The sequence below is a fragment of the Eumetopias jubatus genome, unplaced genomic scaffold (genome assembly GCF_037043125.1).
Source record: "Eumetopias jubatus isolate StellerSeaLion01/CBP00866 unplaced genomic scaffold, mEumJub1_p1.0 scaffold_3, whole genome shotgun sequence".
Classification (NCBI taxonomy): domain Eukaryota; kingdom Metazoa; phylum Chordata; class Mammalia; order Carnivora; family Otariidae; genus Eumetopias; species Eumetopias jubatus.
In genome coordinates, this window is record NW_028274809.1 from 95,944,098 (window position 1) to 95,964,007 (window position 19,910).

Consider the following 19,910-nt stretch of genomic DNA (forward strand, 5'->3'; position numbering starts at 1 on the left):
TACTGTGATGAGAGGCAGCAGAGGATTATGGGTACTCCAGTGAGGTTCAGCAGAGAATTATGGGTACTCCAGTGAAAGGCAGCAGGGGATTATGGGAACTCCAGTGAAATGTGGCAGAGGATTATGGATACCCTGATGAGAGGCAGGTGGGGGATTATGGGTAAGCTTAGAGCCTTTAGAGACCAACAGCCTAGGTCCAGATCCCAACTGATCCTAACTTCTCAGGGCCCTAGGCCTAGGGACCTTACTCGTAGTCATTCAGTCACAGTAGTGAACTTGTAGCTAGAGAGGCAGTGGAGAGGTGGAAGGCAGGCCAAGGCTCTTGGGAGAACAGGATGGCATTGACTGGAGCAGAGGCCTGGATGGAGTGAGCACTAATGCAGGTGTCTGAGGAAACAGAAGTGTCCAGGAAAGCCCTGTGGGTCTAAAGGCTCTGCTGGAAATGGAAAACCATAAATAGGAGGGAACCATGGACACAAAGAAAATAAGACAGGATTCTAAATTCATCCTAATTATTTGTTGCCTGTTAACTGAGCTTGAGGCTGAGGCCTCTGTTCCTTTTGTAAAATTCAAACAATTAGCAAGTTTTAGAGAGTGACTTTGTCCTTGACATAATGAAAGGCAGGCCCTGGAAAGACAGTATAAACTTGGCAGGGTGTGGACAGCCAGGCTCCAGGGCTGATCCTCACAAGGAACTCCTGGAACCCCTCTCAGCCCAACAAATTCAAAGCCTTTTCATTTGGAGCTGAGTTTTCAGAGTGGCCTGAACCAATCTTTTACCAGTGTCTGGGATTGTTCTGGGCACACAAAACCAGCTCAGTTTCATAGGCTGTTAGATGATGAAAACTGGGTGGCATCCTTACTGTGTAGCCGAAGTTGTGGCCAGAATGCTTCAGGCCTAGTGTCTGTGGTGATGGGGAGAATCTATAAAGTGGTCATCTGGTATCTTGGAGACAAGGACTGCAGAAGAGGTTGCATAATCTCACTATGTGGGTAGTCAGGAGCAGAAGTCATTTTCGAGTAGCTGTGTACAAGGTGGCCAGTCTTGGCTATCCATGATTTTCTTGCTTTCTTTTTAAGATTTATTTATTTATTTGAGTGAGAGAGAGCAAGGGGAGGGCAGAGGGAGAGAGAGAATCTCAAGTAGACTCCCCGCTGAGCAGGAAGCCTGATGCAAGGCTCCGTCCCAGGACCCTGAGATTATGACCTGAGCCAAAACCAAGAGTGGGCCACTTTACCGACTGAGTGACCCAGGCGCCTCTGCTATCCGTGAGTTTCTAAGGGAAGATTTGCATGACACATGAACGTCAGCCATGGTGTAGAGATGAGCAGTGTAGTTAGCAAGCCGTAGGTGCTCCAAAGGAGGATAGTTATTTCGAGTGTCTAGCCACCTCACTTTGCATATGAGAAAAACAACGTCACAGATAAGCAAGGGGCTTTAACAAGGCCACACTGCCCATGAGTAGCAGACGTGGATGAGGAAACCAGTTCCTTAGCTAGTTTTCTATTTTCTCCCTCCCTGTGGCAACAGAAGGTTGCCTCGCACTAAGATGACCATAGATGAATCTAGAAGACGATTTGTCAGAGTGAGGTGGAAGACCTATAGGAGAGGTGTTTGTCTCAGGAGCCATGACTTGCCCAGTTCATTTATTCTTTAAATGCACATGATTTTGCACAAAGAGTGGCTATACAAGTTTTTGATGCATAAACATAATGACTTTTCTGATGATCTTTTAGGACCATGCTTATTTTTGCTAACGTATCTGAATATCCTTCCCTCACTTACCAGGATGAATCATCTGGCAGGGTTACAGGTGTCTTCCCCAGACAGCCCTTCGCTTCGCCGCTCCCACTGTGGCTCTGAATGGCTTGTCAGAATGTACATCCCACTCGATGACAAAGAAGCACCTCAAGTGAGAGCTTCCTGCCGCTTTCAGGGGTTAGGGATAAAAATAATAGTTTTTAATGTCAAAAAGCACACCGGGACAATATTTCTGGCAACATTTCTACAGTAAAATCTTTAGTCGGGTCCTACTCTATGCACTGAGTTTTGCCTGACTAGAGAGAGCAGATATTATGTAAATTACACTAGAAAAAATGTGATATTCTTGCTTTATCCTTAAGTTCCATTTAGGTGCAAATAGGTGAGGCTTCTCTCTGATCTGACATGAGCCCCCAGGAGAATTAACTACATAATCCGTCTCTGACTTTCAAAAGTCTAACTAATGCACCTCATTAGAGCTTTTCTTTTAGGTATAACCCCAGGAAGGAAGGAGGTGGGAAGAATAGAGTACCTTGATTAGGAGTGGGTCTATGAGTCTCCAGAAATTCCTAGGACATTTTAGGCTAGATAACTCTGTGGCTTAAACACTGATGTGTTCTTGTGTGAGATGCATGTGGTAGGCATGTCAGTTAAAGGATAAGCATGCAAAATCTCTTTCTAGGAGGGGAAATCAATTTAATGGTGCTTTTATCTTCTATGCAAATATTCTATCACTCCATTGCTTTATGTTTCTGATGGCACAATACTTTTTTCAAAATAGTTTTCTGTTGAAAGTACTTAAGAATATTTAAGTAGTTCGGTATTAATTTTACACAGTGTCATTAGGGGTAAAACAAGGTGATACCATCTGCATCGAATAGCATCATATTCGACAACATTGGACATCCATTGAGTGCCTTCTGTGTTGTGCAGGGTGTGGTGATGGGGTGTAAATATGTAAAATGTTGTTCCTGCCCCTGACGGTCTTGAATTATAATTGGGAGCTGGCAAACTGCATACGGTGTCTGTTTACTGAACTTAGAATGACATATTCTCTTCTCCATATAAGCTATTTATTGTTCTTGTTGCTGTTGTTATTATTATTATTATTATTATTATTATTATTATTATTATTACTGGTCTTATTGCATTTGAAAACTTAAAGTATTTTTTCCTAGCAGAGGCAATCAATCCCCTCCCAATTCACTGGTGTTTAACAAACAAAGAAGATACATAAGTTTCTGCCAGCAATTATCAAAAAATATATATAGTCGGGATACCTGGGTGGCTCAGATGGTTAAGCATCTGCCTTCAGCTTAGATCATGATTCCAGGGTCCTGGGATCAAGTCCCGCATCTGGCTCCTTGCTCATCGGGGAGCCTGCTTCTCCCTCTGCCTGCTCTGCCTGCCACTCTCCCTGCTTGTGCTTTCTCTCTCTCTCTTTCTGACAAATAAGTAATTAAATCTTTTAAAAAAATTATATATATATATAAATATATATAATATACAATAAAATATATATATTTTGACCATATTTTCTGAAACAAAAATTTGGACATATTAGTCATATGACAATGTATATTTACAGGGACAGTGAAAGTAAATTTTAAATTACTTTAATTTACTTTAAATTGAAATGTTTTCCAGGAATCTCAGACATGTGGCTGTTATAGACATATATAAAGACATCAGTAATACAGCACCCCACATACCAATCACTAGGTAACGACTGAATTATCAATTCCTTTGGGGATGGCCATTGCTCAGTTCATGAGCTCAGCTTCCCTCTGGAGGCTCTCTGGATCCCCTGTCTTGTGAATTCTTTCAAAAAACGGGCAGGGGTGCCTGGGTGGCTCAGCCAGTTAAGCATCTGACTCTTGATTTCAATTCAGGTCATGATCTCAGGCTCCTGGGATTTGAGCCCTACATCAGGCTCCTCACTCAATGGGGAGTCTGCTTGAGATCCTTTCTCCCTCTCCCTCTGCCCCTCTGCCGGCTCACGTGCACATGCACGCAGGTGCACTCTCTATCTGAAATAAATAAATCTAAAAGGAAAAACAAAAAGCAGGGGCAGGGAAAGTGGGGGCAGAGGAGGAACAGAAAGATTGAGTGCAAATTTTGACATTAACTTATGAGTGATCATTAATGACCTCCAAGTGTTTAAGTGTAACCATCAACCACTGAAATTCCTCATTTCCATGACACTCTGACTGTTACTGGTTTCTTTATGCATATGTTACACTCAGACAACCATCCAGGGACTACGAGCATATAATTTCTGTTGCTAATCTTCTTAGATGTCCAGCCATCTGGAGCATACCCTTAAATGAAAATTATGGCTCAGTTTTTTATACCATCCTGTTCCACTGTGGAGTTTTCCTTTATGTAAAGTGGCTTTAGAATTTAACTTTTTTTTTTTTTAAGGAATTGAATGTTCCTGATAGATGGAACAGACAATAAAAGCATCATCTGAAAATTTATTAATGTAACTTCCCAGAGCTGTTCAATATGGAAGATAGTTGGCAATACTGAGGAGTGTTTTGAGCGAAGAATAATGTGGAGTAGATATGAATTGGTATGCCAATGGCCATGGGATCATATTAGAGACATAAAGAAAACACTTTGTTCTCTTATCCATCATACACATTTAATCTTGGGGATTTTACCATGTGCTTAGATCACTTTGGAAGTCAAATCCAGGGATAAAAAAGAAGAGTTTTATATGTTTTTCCTGACAGTAGTAATGTTAAACTGTGAACATTGGGATGTTCTTTTAAAATCCTGTGATTTATATGACTCTATTTTCTCCCCTTTAAAATTTAGTATGCTAGGACTGAACAAAAGCTCCTAGCAATCCCTGGGAATGTTGTTACGGTGTTTGCTGAAGTGCTGTCTGAAGTGACAATATATTCTGGGCACCCTCCCCACCACCAGAAAACAAATGAGTAAATAAATCACAGAAGCCAAAACCACCAGGGCACACTGGGGCGGTTGTCAGCCAGACGACTAGCCTCTACATTTGCATTTAGCTTGTATTCTGGTGTGTGTTTATGTTTTTAACTAATTGAATCATCATTAACTATGAAAGTGGTAGTGGTTTGTTAAACCTATTCTGCTGGTAGTCATCTGAGGCCAGACCTGATGACGTCCCTGATAAAATCACCCACTCCCTGGAAGAATGGCCTGGGAGCCTTGGAAGATATGCCATCAGCAGCGTGGTTGATGGTTACATAAAGACTGAGATTCTCAGATAAAGTTATCATTAAGGAAAAATCTAAAGGGGCAGGAGAAAGTCTAAAAGAAATACCCCAAGTCTGTGGAAAGAGCATGACAATTGAAATCAGAACAGCATTTAAATTCTGTCTCTCCCACTACTGTGAATAACCTATCAAAGCCTGTTTTCTTGTCTGTAAAGGGGGGTCTAGACTATTTGCCCAATATCCCCATTCCTCTGAGCATGTAAAATGGTATTATGAGGTTGTTTGGTTTAACTCTGAGGTGTTATACTGCTATTAGATGGTATTTATTATGTCTTTTATGTTCTGGAAGGAACTTGATGTTTCAGGCTAACATCACCCAAGTCTCTGCCTTTATGTAATCAGTCCTAAATTATAGCTTTTTGTATTTTCACTATTAATTAGTAAGTGGATTTAATGCATGGTTGGATATTCAAAATGAAATAATTCTAATCCAATTTCTACAACTGTCTAGCTTTTCCAAAGTTGGGTAGTTTGATGTCTCTTCACATTCCCTGTGGTCTCATTGTGCCATCTTCAAGTTAGACAATTATATGTACTTGAGGTGGGTTTCTTTTTTCTTTTCTTTTCTTTCTTTCTTTCTTTCTTTCTTTCTTTCTTTCTTTCTTTCTTTCTTTCTTTCTTTCTTTCTCTTTCTTTCTCTTTCTCTTTCTTTCTTTCTTTCTTTCTTTCTTTCTTTTTCTCTTTCTTTTTCTCTTTCTTTTCCTTCTTGTTTTTCTTTTTCCTTTTTTTTTTAAGATTTTATTTATTTATTTGACAGAGAGAGACACAGCGAGAGAGGGAACACAGCAGGGGGAGTGGGAGAGGGAGAAGCAGGCTTCCCACAGAGCAGGGAGCCCGATGCGGGGCTGGATCCCAGGACCCTGGGACCATGACCTGAGCTGAAGGCAGATGCTTAATGACTGAGCCACCCAGGCACCCCTCTTCTTTCGTTTTTTTGTTTTGTTTTGTGTGTGTGTGTGTGTGTGTGTGTGTGTGTGTGTGTGTGTTGAATAGGGCTAAGACATAAAGGTAGTACCCATCAGAAAATGAAGGAATGTGCTAGAACACAGTGAAACTGTCAATAACATCCTCACAGTGCAGTCTCCATGTTGGCCTTGTGTCAACCATCAGAGTTAAAAATAACAAAAATAGATGAGTAATTTTTTTTTTAATTTTTCTAAAGCCTTGTGACCAGAAGATACTTGGAATTATTCTTTCCATAAACATTGGTTGGGCATGATTTCCTATGCGTGTTAGAAGTATCTTTCCCTAAAGTCTGTTACTGTTGCTCTCCAGGCCTTTTCTGTTTCTTACAGGTAGGGAATGGAATGTGCTAAATGTAAAGTTTTCATTAGGTGACTTCTATCTTAGAGCTTAAGAGAAGTACACAGCAAAAAAAGGAAAGGTTTTTTCCAAGGAAAAAAAGTGAAAGAGAGAGACATGCATGCTGGAAAAGAAGCATAGAGATTTTATGAGGCACGGTATCTTCTGGATCTAATCTTAATGTCATTCTGTATTAAAATCTCTGAACTTCAGCAGTGTTTTAAATACTTATCCTTCCAAGCTCAGTTTTTACAGATGATCAAAATCATAGCAATTTAAAGCTAGAAGACACCTTTGGATTGGGCTATTTCTGTGCATTTTATTCACAGATGAAGAAATTGAGGGACAGAGAAATTATGTGACTTGACTAAAATCACACAGCTGGTTAGCAGCAGAGCTAGGACTAGAATGTAGATTTCTTATTTCTACTTGTTATGAAATTCGGTAAAAAAAGGGGGGGGGGGGCTGTGTTCCCACTCTGGATCAGAATAGATCGCAGTGAGATGGAACTTAATGGCTCTCAAGAAACAGATGAGGTCAACTCTCCTTTTCTCCTATCAGATAAAAAATAAAAAACATGTGTTCAAACATGACACACACTGCCTTTTCCCTCTGCTCTGTTTTGGGGTCCTTCAGTTATCCTTCTGGTCTTGAGCTGACCTAGTGTCACTCTCCCAAGGATGGAGTGGAAGACAGCAGGGCCACCATGTTGAGATCAAGCCTTGCACTGCAACCAGGCAAACACACACCCAGTGGGACTGAAGAGGGGAGAGGGGGCAAAAATGTTTAAACTTCTTAAATCACTTTTCTTTCTTTTTTTTTTTTTAGATTTTATTTATTTATTTGACAGAGAGAGAGAGCACAAGCAGGGAGAGCAACAGAGGCAGAGGGAGAAGCAGGCTCTCCACTGAGCAGGGAGCCCGATGTGGGGCTAAATCCCAGGACCCTGGGATCATGACTTGCGCCGAAGGCAGACACTAAACTAACTGAGCCACCCAGGCGCCCCATCATTTTTCGTAATATAGAAACTGTGGGGGTGCCTGGGTGGCTCAGTTGGTTAAGTATCTGACTCTCGATTTTGGCTCAAGTCATGATCTCAGGGTCCTGGGATGGACCCCCGTTTCAGGCTTCATGCTCAGCAAGGAGTCTGCTTGAGGATTCGTTCTCTCCCTCTGCCCCTCTCCCCGCTTGCTCTCTCTCTCTGAAATAAATAAATCTGAAAAAAAGTAAAAAAAGAAATTTTGAACTCATTGTGACAGCCAGCTGAGCCTTTCCTACCTCATGTAAGACGCTAATGGACAGATTTCTCCTCATTTCTCTTTAATACAAACAAGAAGCAAGCAAGCATTATATTTAAATTAGGAAAGCTTTCCCAGCAGTGGAGTCATTTTTCCCTTTCATACTGCACATGTAGAACCTATCTCCTGGAAAGTTAGTGTCCCTTGCTGTAGAAGCCATTAAAAGTAGCTATAAACTATTAATGCCATCTGTGAGAAGGAACAATCATAACTTGGTGGGCACCGGCATCTCGGAACTCAAATAGACATTTCCCAAGGGCATCTTATTACACTAATATAGAGTGGTTTCTATTAATAGGTCAAAATCTGACATCTATTACTGAAGTAGAATTTAGCAAGTTAAGGATGAATATGTCCCAGTTGGCCTGGTTTACACCTACTGTCACCTATTATGAGTAGCCACTCTCCCCCTTTAGTCTCCAGTGGGTATTGCTTTGGATGACTAATTATATCTCCATTTTACATATTAATTATAAGAATTAAGTATTCAACCTCAAAAGAGTATCTGAAGTAAGTGATTTAGGTTTTATGCTGAAGCCTCTTTGTCCAGAGGCCGGTAACCTTAAGCACGGATTAGGATCACCTGGGGTGTTCTCTAAAATTAAAGATTCCTAGCCCCACCACCAGGCATAGTGATTCACTAGGGCCCAAGTTGGCCAAGGTATCTGCATTTTAAGCAAGCAACACTTCTTCCTTGCCCCTGCTACCTTGACTCTGATGCCAATTGCTGTTGGCCCACTATATGAACAACAATGACCTCAGGAAATATTTGTTATTTGTCATTGTTGGAGGAGCTGCATACCAAAGAATCAGAATTACAAGATGATGTACAAACTATGAGGTCTCATTTTGTGAGATTGTCATTTTAATCATTGTTCAGTCAACTCCTACTTAGATGATTGCAGTAGTATCTTATTTTCCCCACATCTGTGTTAACCTCCCTCCCATCCATCCTCCACAGTGTACCACAGAGCTGTTCTAGAACACAAATTGACCCTGTCACCTCTAACACACACAGATATGCATGTGCGCACAGGAAAACAGTCAGTGGCTTCCCATTGCCCTTAGGGTTAAGGCAAAATTCCTTGGCTTGTGGCCTGGCCCTGTCAGCTTCATTTTCCTCCTCTCAGACTTTTTAAATTGCCCTCTCTTCTTCCCACCTCATGGTCATTTCCTGGTTAACTCCCACGCTTTCCTGGCCTTTCTTTTGCATCCTTCTATTATTGATTCTCGAAGTCTTTTCTGCACCACACATATAGCAGTGCTATTTTACACTGGCTTGTGACATTTTGATTAATTGTCCCCTTCCACAAGACGCTAAGCTCTGTGAGAACAGGAGCCACCTATGTTTTTAGTCCCCTTTGTTCCTCAGACATCTTCTACAGGGCCTGGCATATAGGAGCTGCTCAGTAAATATTTATGGGATGGATGGATTAATTAATTAGTTATAAAGTAAGGTGACCACATGAAACCCTCCTTGATTCCCACTGTGTGCTAGGCTGGGGGAAGCTGGTGACCAAAAGATGAATGAGATACTTTTGGGGGAAGGGCATTATGATCATTTTCTTCCCCCATGTTTTTGAGTGAACAGTCGCCGGCCATCAGTGAAGAGCTATACTATGTGCTCCTTGCTCCCTGGACTATCATGTGTCTGAGATGAACTGATGCAACTTGAGCTTTGTGTTGATTGATCTTATTTTACATAGGCCTGATGATGCCGACTAGCTGAGAACAAAAGATGAGGGCTCCCCTAAAGGTGAATCATTACCCTGGTAACTTAGAGAAACTTAGAGCTCTAAGGATTGCTTTATGTACTGACAAGGTAAAGTTTGATTTAAACCCTTGGATACTAATTGAGCTCCTAAATCTTTAGCTTCCTATGTACTGGCTGGTATTTGTTGAGGCAAACAAGCTTATGGTCTCAACCATATATGAAATACGTGGGGAGTGAGAGTTGTTTGTGTGGTGGCCTCACTTTTACAGAATTCACTGCTGATTAAAGTCCATAAAGAACTAAAACATGAAAACAGGTCACCTCTGGAATCAACTTATTCTGTTCACACCTTGGCATCCTCAGGCCTAGACTTGGCTTATTTTTCTTGTTTCTCTCATGGAGTTTCAAGAGAAGAAATTGTTTTCTTTAAAACCACGTTTCTGTTCTCTCTCTTTTGCCATGTGCATCACAGATGATTATTTGGCAAAGGAACTAAAATCTCTGATTGAGATGAGTTATTTACATGTGGGTAGAATACATATACTTGACTTTTTACAAAAATATTCGCATGCTTTTATGAGTGTGATATACACTCAGTAACTGTCCTTTCTGAAATGGACAGTAGTCATCTGTCAGTGGGGTAGGGGTACAGCTGTATTTCTAGCTCTCTCCGACTTTTGTCTCTTCTACCACGTTCTCTTTGCTTATTTTTCTCTTGCGCACCTACTTACTTAGTATACGTCCTTTCTACCGCCCTCTTTCTCCTCATTACATTATCCTCTAACACTCTCACTGGGAAGTGATTAAGGAGGCAAGAGTGAAGAAAAGAACAGGACAGATTGCTCTACCTTCTGGTTTCAGGGCATTTTACAGTGTAGAACACAGCAAAGTGTGCTTTTAGGACTGGTCTGAGTAGCATACAGATGTGGTTTCTTGGGCAGTGTCACATCAGAGGCCTCACAAGCTTCCTCTCTGCCTGTAATGCCCTGCCCTGCCTGTAATGTCCATACCCCAGAACCATCTAGAATGCTCCTGGAACTTCCAGCTCTCAGTGTCTGTGCCAGGGGGTACTTTTATGTGAGAAGTATGCATAGCCTCACTGCCTGTGGCAGGCTGAAAATGCCAGGAAACAGACACTCCAGAAGGTACTTCAACCATTGATTCCTATGGGGTTGGTGCCTTAACACCCCAACTACCTCACCGCTGGGGTGGGATGATTCTGAGCCTGTGTTTGGCCCCATTTTCCTGAGTGTCCCATGGATTTAACTCTAAAGATTTTATTTATTTATTTGAGAGAGAGAGAATGAGAGATAGAGAGCACTAGAGGGAAGAGGGTCAGAGGGAGAAGCAGACTCCCCGCTGAGCAAGGAGCCTGACACTGGGCTCGATCCCAGGACCCTGGGATCATGACCTGAGCGGAAGGCAGATGCTTAACCGACTGAGCCACCCAGGCGCCCCCCATAGATTTAGCTTTAGCTGCTTAGTATTATGCCTTTAATGGCTCCAATCTCTTTCCTGGTCACTTCCCTCCTGGTGTTCACTGTGTTTCTGAAATGAACTGCTTGTACTCAAATTCTTGTCCTTTAAGAACTTAAGCTAGAACTGGGTGTTACATGTAAGTGATGAATCACTAAATTCGACTCCTAAAACCAGCATGACACTATATGTTAACTATCTAAAATTTAAATCAAAATTTGAAAAAACAATATTTAAAGAGAAAACCTATCTAAAGCAAAAAATAAGGAAATAAACCTAACTCGGTATAAAGTTACTGGTAATAATCACTTTGAGAAAAATTATCATGACTTTAAAGCACTATATTTTGACTATCCACCCAAAGACAAAAAAATACCGGCAAAGAAGTCTTAAATTGAATTCAGTAGATTTATATTTCTACTAATATTATTTTGAAACTATTACAGTATTTGTCATATTTAATATCTATATGTGTGTATTACAATACAATCAAATAAGTAATTACAAAAAAAAAAAACCTTAAGCTAGACACTAACGAGTGATTTAGAAATGCTAACTTGGGAATTAAGCTGTAAAATGATCTTTTTCAGGGGACCGCATTTGAAAAACCTTGCCTTCTCCAGCAGCGCCCTTCATCCTCTGCCCCCTCTGCTTTGGAGGTCTCCTCTTAAGCATCCCCACCTGTGCTGCCCCTCTTCTCTTTAGTTCCTCTAACAACTCAGTCTTCTAGGTCTTGAAAAAGGTTTCCACTTATCTCTGCAATGCCCTTTGGCTATGCTTCTTTCTATTGCCTTCCCTTCCCTGCCAGACTTTCAAATAAGCCTCTAAGAAAATTGCCTCTATTTTCTCTTTTTTTCACTTTCTGCTTAGCCACTGACAATGCGGGGTGTCATCATCATGCTTTAGCTCTCCAGTCCCCACTAATACCCTTATTACAAAATGTAGAGGCTCTTTTTCTGTTCTCCTGCCGTCTCTGTCACCATGGAGCATAGTGATGACATTTCCTCCCTGAGAATGGTGTCTTGAGTAATTGAATTGTTAGAACTTCAGCAATGGAAGGCGCAGTTAGTCCAGCCCCTTTCATTTTTACATCTGGGGGGAACTGAGAACGAAAAAGGTTGGAGGATTGGCCCAGCAAGGTGCAACGGTGTAAAAACTGGGCTTTGAAGCCAGGGCTTCTGACCTTCCATCCAGTATGAGAACTGGTTTTGATAAGCCTTTGTCTGAAAACCTCACAGTATTCCTAATTTTTATTTCTTCTCATATAAAGGCGTCCCCGCGGGTCTCCTAGCTCCTTCTCTGCACAGCCCATTCTCCATGATGGCAGTCAGGATGATGTTTCTAAAATGTAAACCAGAACCTGTCACTTCCCTGATTAGCCTCCAATTCTTCTCTACTGCAGTTAGAATAGAGTCCAAACCTCTTTTCATGCCCTGCAAGACCTTTCATATTCCAGTTCTCTCTCTCTGGTCACATTTCCTGCTAGACTTCCTCCTACAGTGACTCTGCTCCCTTACACGGACTCTCTCCCAGCTCACCAGCAAGGAAAGCTTAGCCCTGCCTCTGGGCACTGGTTTTGCTCTAACTTGTTTGGGAATGCTTTTATCCCAGGCCATTGCTTGACTGCTTCCTCCTCATCATTTGGTCTCCGCTCAAATGGCCACTTCTTCTTACATTGATTCACCTTACGCTGACATCCCCATATCTAACATTTTCTTTAGACATGTCGCTGACCATCGCTTCATGCTGTTTTATTTTCTTCATAGCATTTACCACTAGCTACAATTACATAACTTCCTGATTTGACTTGGAGTTTAGCAGGTTTCCCATCATTAGAATATAAACTTATAGAATACAGGAATTGTGTCTTGTTTGCCCTATCTTCAGCACCCAGAACAGCAAATGGCCAGGAGTTCACACTCAATAAACTTTTGTAGGATGAACAAATCAATGAATGGTGTCTGAATTTTTATTTCTCATTTCCCAGAATCTTTTCTCTTTTACTGTACAATCCTGTACTCAACTACTCTCTCAGTATTCCTTTGTGTGTACTGTCATCAAACTGGTTTTCTCATAAACCAATAAGGACAAAACTTATTCCTCCCTGGGAGCCTTTGTTTCAGTTTTCTCTTCAACCCCAAATCCCACTGTTTGTTTCTTTAACTAGTCAAGTTGTATTACTGTGTCAAAGCATAAGTCATGTTACATTTCCATGAAATCATATCCCACAGCCCCCACTGATCACCCGTTTTTCAAACTATGTAAAATCACCCATGCATGTTATGCAATCTAAACGCTCACATATAATCTATATCATCTTGAATTGTTTCCAGTTGTTTTATATAATAACATTTAGGCACTGTGCCTAGACACTTCAAGTGTATGTGCATATGTGTGTGTGCCTGTATAGTCAATCCTCACTATTTTTGGATTTTGTATTTCTGAATTCACCTACTCCCTAAAATTTGTTTACAATCGAATTGTGTAGTGCTTTGATGATAAATCACGGACATTCGCAGGGTAGTGAAAACCTTGAGTCACCTGACACATACGTTCCCAGCTGAGGTCAAACAAGGCACCACTCTGATTTCTTGTTTTTGACCTCCTACTGTAAACAAGTGTCCTTTTGTGTTCTATTTAGTGCCACGCTTTTCATATTTTGTGCTTTCTGTTAGTGATTTCAGTGTTTAAAATGGCCTTCAAGCATATTGCTGAAATGCTGTCTAGTGTTCTTAAGGGCAAGAAGGCTGTGATGTGCCTTATGGAGAAAACAGGTGTTAGATAACTTTGTTCAGGTATGCATTACAGGACTGTAGGCTATTAGTTCAATGTTAATGAATTAACAGTATATATTAAATAATGTGTCTTTAAATATAGGCACTCATAAAACAAGATTGGGTATTGATGAGTGACGGAAATGTTGCCTACAGGAACCTAACCCTGTGTTTCCCCTAGGAGCAGTATTTGCTAATTCAGTGTTCATGACAACTTTATAGAACAGAATTACCAGAAATAATGAGAATTGATTGTATATATGTGTATACCATATTTGTTGGCATTAACCTTACTTAGGTATTCAGAAGACAAAGAAACCAAAAGTTACTGAAATTTAGTAGTTTGCCCAAGATATTTGCTAAGCCGATAAATGGTAGATCTGGAACCTGGCTGTATTACTCTGAAGTCTTTTGGCTTCTCATTTGCCATACCAGTGGCTCTTGTTTGTTTTAATTAGCTGTAGAGCCCTGATTACTAGAAGAGAGGGAGGGAGGAAGAGAGTGAAAATACAAGTGGAATTGGCTGAAAGAGCAGTGAAAAAGCATAATTCATACAGAAAAATAGATGTGGATGATATTTTTTAAAAAACAACTTGCTTTGTAGTCCCAGTTTAGGTTTTAATTACAGTCTCAAGTCTTCATTTGGCAACTCTACAAATTTCATGTTCCTTATTATGAAATGGAAGTATGACAAGTAACCAGATCTTAAGGAATCAAAACCATAAAAATACTGTCATGACCTGGATTTTTGTCCTGCCCTGAGGATGTCCACCTTAAACTTGCATGACATTTATCTGAGCTGAAATCATCCGTGATATGGAAGTGAACACATCTGCATGTTATATCTGGTTAGACATGCCAAGGCCTGATTTCCTAAAGGGCTGTCACCCTCCTAATCAATTGTGCATTTCTATAGAGAGATGACAGGAGAAATTATAGCTTGAAATTTATATAAATTTATATAAAACAGATTAACATGCGTTAAGTTACTATGTGGTCTCCAGGTGTATGTATGTATCTATCTGTCAGTGCATATTAATACACATGTACATACATATTAAGACCTATTTTTACATACTTTATAATTTACCTTCAAAAAATAAGTTAAACATTTTTAGAAGCACTTTTGTGAACACAGTTGGAAAAACCGACTTTTCCCCCTCTGAGTAGATTTTCTAAGGGCCTAGAGATGAAGATTCCTAGCTTTTTTGCTTCCTTTTGGCAAATGACCTGAGTTAATGCTAAATATAAAGAAGTCTCTCACCACCGATAATCCAGTTTAGCCCACATGGTTGCCAACCAGTTGTATTAAGACAACGATTTCTGCAGTGTCTGGGTTAGAATTCAATAGTGTGATGGAATGATGTCACCCGGTTCTGTCGCATAAGGGTCTTAATATATGTACAGAATGGATGAGATTTTTTTTTTTCATATGATATTCTCTTGACATTTCTTTTTCACTTGAAAACAAGAGGCAATCATAAGGCTCAAATTAACACTTCTCAGCTTCCAAAAGCTGCCAGAGATAAGGTTGAGTGAGGAGCTTCCCACAGGGAAGAAAGACAAGATAAGGACATTTTGTCTGCCTCAAGGCTATACTACAAATCCTGGAGTGTTAGAAAAGGAACTAAAGGGTCCTTAAGAGCGGTGTCATCAAGCCAAAGCAACTAATTGGTTTCAACTTAGAATCCTGAAATCACTCTCATTTCAGTATTTCCTAATATTTTATTTTCCCTTAGAATAATTAAATAGTTGCATGTCCAGTGACTTGAATGATCCTCTTTTGGGAAGCTAAGCTCTTCACAAATCAAGGTATCAAGGTTGATTTGTTTTTCCCCAGTTTAGAGTATAGCTGAATTCCATGGTGCAGATAAAAATGGATTACCCCCATGATTCCACCGAAGGTTTTGTTGCCTGGGTCAACTTCTCCAACAGGGCAGAGGACTTTGGCGTTCAGAGGTATTGACCCAATGGCTTTGTCTTGCCAGCATTCATTAATTTATCTATTGTGTTTTACTAATATAACACCACTGAGAATTTGTTTAGCAAAATCTTCTCTACCTCAGCCCCCAGAAGAACATTAAAAGCAATAGAGAGGTTCCAGACTTTTCAGCCTTATAGTCTTGCTTATTTTTCAGGGGAGATTATTGAAAACAGTAATTCTTTCTCGCTTCAGGAAAAACTATCAGAGGAAGAGAGAAAACACAAGGGAACTTTGGAAGGTCTTCACATGGTGGTGGATGAGGACTCGAGGAGCGAAAGCAGCAGTGCAGATGAGGGGAAAGAAAACACCAAATTCCTGTTGGAAAGATTGAAGGCTCTAGAGGTAAGAAATGAAACAATTTTTACATGTTTAAAGAAAAATGACAGTGCTTTGCTTCTTTTATTGACATCGGTTTTGAGTGAGTATAAGACTTCCTTTCTCAGTTCTCCTAGACGAATAGGATCCTAGTATCTCCCATTGTGATTCATTTGTCACTGATGAGCAAAAAGTTAAAATTTGTAGCCCTGAGAGTCTTGACCTCATGATTCTGATTGCAATGCTTTAGAAAGCGTACATAGGACAATAATTCATTTTAAATTCAGTTCGGCCCTCACACTGGATCAGGACTCCTAAAATTACATGCTCCGTGAGGAAAGGTGTTGTGTGGTATTTCACTTTGCTTTCCCCAATACATAATATAAGGACTAATTGAGCAGATGAATAAATAAAACTATCCAGTACTATATAAAGATGACTGCAAGAAAAAAAATCAAATTTTCAAGTAGTCTAAGCATTTCTTTAAAAAGAAAATCTGTGCAGAAGTTCGACATGTAAAACAAACAGGTAGAAGTGAAGCTGAGCTAAGGGCACTTTAAGGAGGATCTGGAGCTACCACAACCCTCCAGGACAATCTGAAACCACTGGTCTCTTACTGAGTGGCCTTTGGCATCACTGCACATGCTAATTCCTCAATGTTTATAGCAGTCCTCAGAGAACATTCCAGTTATTAGATCTCGATTAATACCTCACATGCTGAAAGACTCAGTGAAGGTGGCTTTATCTACAAGTTGGCTTAGCACCTCGAACAGGGACATAGTTACTTTTAAGCCTGACTATGGTGAGCCCATTTCCTCTTAACTAGGTACAAGGGACCTTCAGCTAACATCTAAATATAGAGTTCAACAATAGGGTTGACAGAAGCCTGAAAATAAATGTGAAGAAACAAGATCCAGTGAGGTCTTGTTTTCTATGCTTGGTTACTGCAGTTCTGCCTCCAATCCACCATGTTGTCTATAGTGAGCACACCCTTTCTAAACTAATTTCCTCAGCAAAGGTAAAGCAAAAGAGTTCAGATTATGGACTTTGGAGCCAGATTCCCAGGGTTTTGTTTGAATCCCAATTCTCCTTTCTAGTTTTGAAACCTTCGGTCAGTTCACTAGGCTCTGTGCTTCTGTTTACTCAACTGTAAACACGGGGAATCCTAATAGTAAGCTATCTTCCAGGGCATTGATGCCGATGACATGAATTAATATTTGTGCAGTGGTACCTGGTACATGGCTCCCTCCATGCACCCACTCCAAGGCTCCTGGCTGTGTTACATCATTTTTTTCCTATTTCTCTTGATTTAGCAATTAATACAAGAACTATGAGTGGAAAAACTGAGCTACTTCACACACGAGTGACAGGATGGACAGACAGGTTGAGCAAGTGATACCAAACATGGGGCAGAAGAGAAGTCAACTTAGGGAATGTCTGGCAGCCCCATGGGGCACACAGCCAGGAATCCTTCCCGTCTCCCCAGAGCTTCTCACACTTGTGTTGTTTTTAAGAAGGTCACCGAGGAAGGTGGGAAAGCCTTCTCAAGGGAGACTGAGGTTGCTGTCTGAGAGCTTTGAGAAAGTCATAGCTTCGTCTAGAGTTTGAATTACCTGGATTTAAGAGTAGAAATTTAGTTGCTACTACAATTTCTTATTTCCCTAGAACTGTGTACTTAAATTGTTAGTTTTATTCCTAATTACAGTGACTATGGCTCTTAGTTCATCTAATTGTCACTGAGACAACTTTGTGAAGGACATTTCATTTATCAAGCAAAGAGGTATTTTAAAAATATCTTTGGCAGGAAATGTTTCTTAACCCCTCACTGAGTAAAAGAGAAGCGGTATTTTTTTTTTCTTTCACAGAGATCTTTATACTTCAAGCAACAACTCTTGTGTCCAGCAATAGTTGGATGCAATAGATGATATCTCTAAGTGCCATTAATCCCCGCAATTTTAATTCACAAAAACATTTTATTTTCTAAATTAATTTCTTCTGGTCAATGTCACTGCTTGTTTCCTAGAAGTCTTTGCTCAGTATTAAGTAAACTCTCTCCTTACCCACAATTCTCACTACTATCCATTTGAACTTGATCTTCAGTTAGCTGTTTCCTCCAAGTCCTTCAGCTGCAGGGCATTTCTCCCTTGCCCGTTTCTGCAACTCAGTTCCCAGCCTGGCAAGAGAATATGGCCAGCTCTTTCCCACATGCTATGTTTCCCCCCACAGGGTTATGCGGGGCTCTGTACTCGGTCCCTGCGCTCCACTCATGGCCTCATTCCATACCGTCCCAGGGCTCATCAAGGTATTTTGCTAAATAAAACATTTACCCTCCAAAAAGAGCTCCAGGGCCAGCAAGCAAAATAATAATTAATATTCTCTCTCTCTCCATCTCTCCCCACCCTCCTCTCTCTTTTGTCTGAGCAATTAGCAACTGCTCTCCCTGGGCCTAAATTGTAAGATTTGTTTAGGGTCCTGGTGTCTGGTGGAGGAACTGTTTACTGTACTTTATATCTGTGCCATAAGAGTGACACGGGTGATAAAGATGCCACTTGCACATTTTCTGTTGCTTTTAAGTGCCAGGTGTAGTGTTTTCTATGTTTTCTAAAAAATTCTCATTTTCAAGACTTGGGTTTAAGAGGCTGCTTATTCAGCTTAGGATCAAACTCAGTATTTTCAACAGCACTGCCCTGTCACAGTCTCTATCAAATGACCACCCCTCTTTCCTACCCCATCCACGACCACTGAGTCAAGGGATTTTCCCATACTTGACCTCCACAGTCCATTGACTTGACCTTGTGTCTTCCTTGTTCCCTTGTGTCTGCCCTGGATTTTGGCCTCAGGCCCTGGATTTGCTTATGGGCATGTTCCTTAAAATACATGATTTGCTTGTCTCAGGCCTCCCTCTGTACATTCCCACCTGCCCTTTCTAATCACTCATTGACCAGCTTCACACCTGACTAGAAATCAAGCTGGACATGCCCTTTGCTCAGTCTCAACTCCCACGGCATCTCTGATTCCCAGACTCTAGCCAGGGGGAGAGCAGGCCTGAGACAACCTGGGAGTTCTGAGCCTTCAGGTAAGTGCTCATGCCTTAGCTATAGCCTCAAGGTCAGAGGAACTTGGCTTCTTATACAAAAGATTTATTTTGTGCAGAAAAACATGGCAATTAAATGTGCTAAAGTGAGTAACAGCATTTTCTACTTAGTTATACCTTTCCATGAAAGTATGACAATTAAAGTGCTAAGCATAAGCATTTTTGTTAATCAGTAATTCCTATTTAAAATGAGGTAGTTTAAAATAGTAATTCTCAAAGCCATCTGCACATCACAATTATATGTTGAGTTCATAGTCAAATAGATATTTATTGAATACTTTCTATGGGCCAAATACTAGGAGCAGATCAATTCTCATGTTCCAAAACCCCAGTTGAACAGAGACAGAAACTACACACTTAAATAATAAATAAGCAAGCAAACAAACAGACAAATGAGTGCCTCTGAATAAGAAAATCCAGGTGATATAGTCACCAAGAGAGTAGGGGGTAGAAATGAGAGACTTATTTACCTACAATGGTAGCTGATTACCAGGCCATTTGGGTGCAGTATAAATAACACAAGGGAGGGGCACCTGTGTGGCTCAGTTGGTTAAGAATCTTCCTTCTGCTCTGGTCATGGTCTTGGGGTCCTGAGGTCGAGCCCAAAGTCAGGTTCCCTGCTCATGGGGGGAGTCTGCTTCTCCCTTTCCCTCTGCCCCTCCGCACCCCAGCTCCTCTTCCTGGGCACTGTCTCTCTCTTTCTCTCTCGAGTAAATGAATAAAATCTTTGAAAATGAATAAATAACACAAGGGAGACAGCTGTATGAAAATCTGGACAAAGGACAAGGAGAAACTGCAAGTGGGGAAGCCTAGATATATGGTGGAAATGTTGGCAAGTTAGAGGAACAGAAGAAAGAAATTTGCCCTGGAACACAAGTATAAGGTTAAAAAATGGGAAGAAGATAAAGTCAGAGGGGTAGACAAGGGTCAG

General features: G+C 40.8%; 1 protein-coding gene across 1 annotated transcript in view; it reads left to right on the forward strand.

Moving 5' to 3' along the window:
• The window catches only part of NCKAP5 (NCK associated protein 5), a 520,582-nt gene that overhangs the window by 226,322 nt on the left and 274,350 nt on the right, over positions 1-19,910 (forward strand). Inside the window, exon 4 of the mRNA XM_028101367.2 lies at positions 15,763-15,912. Coding sequence (XP_027957168.2) covers positions 15,763-15,912 — 150 coding nt within the window. The remainder of the gene's footprint in view (positions 1-15,762; positions 15,913-19,910) is intronic.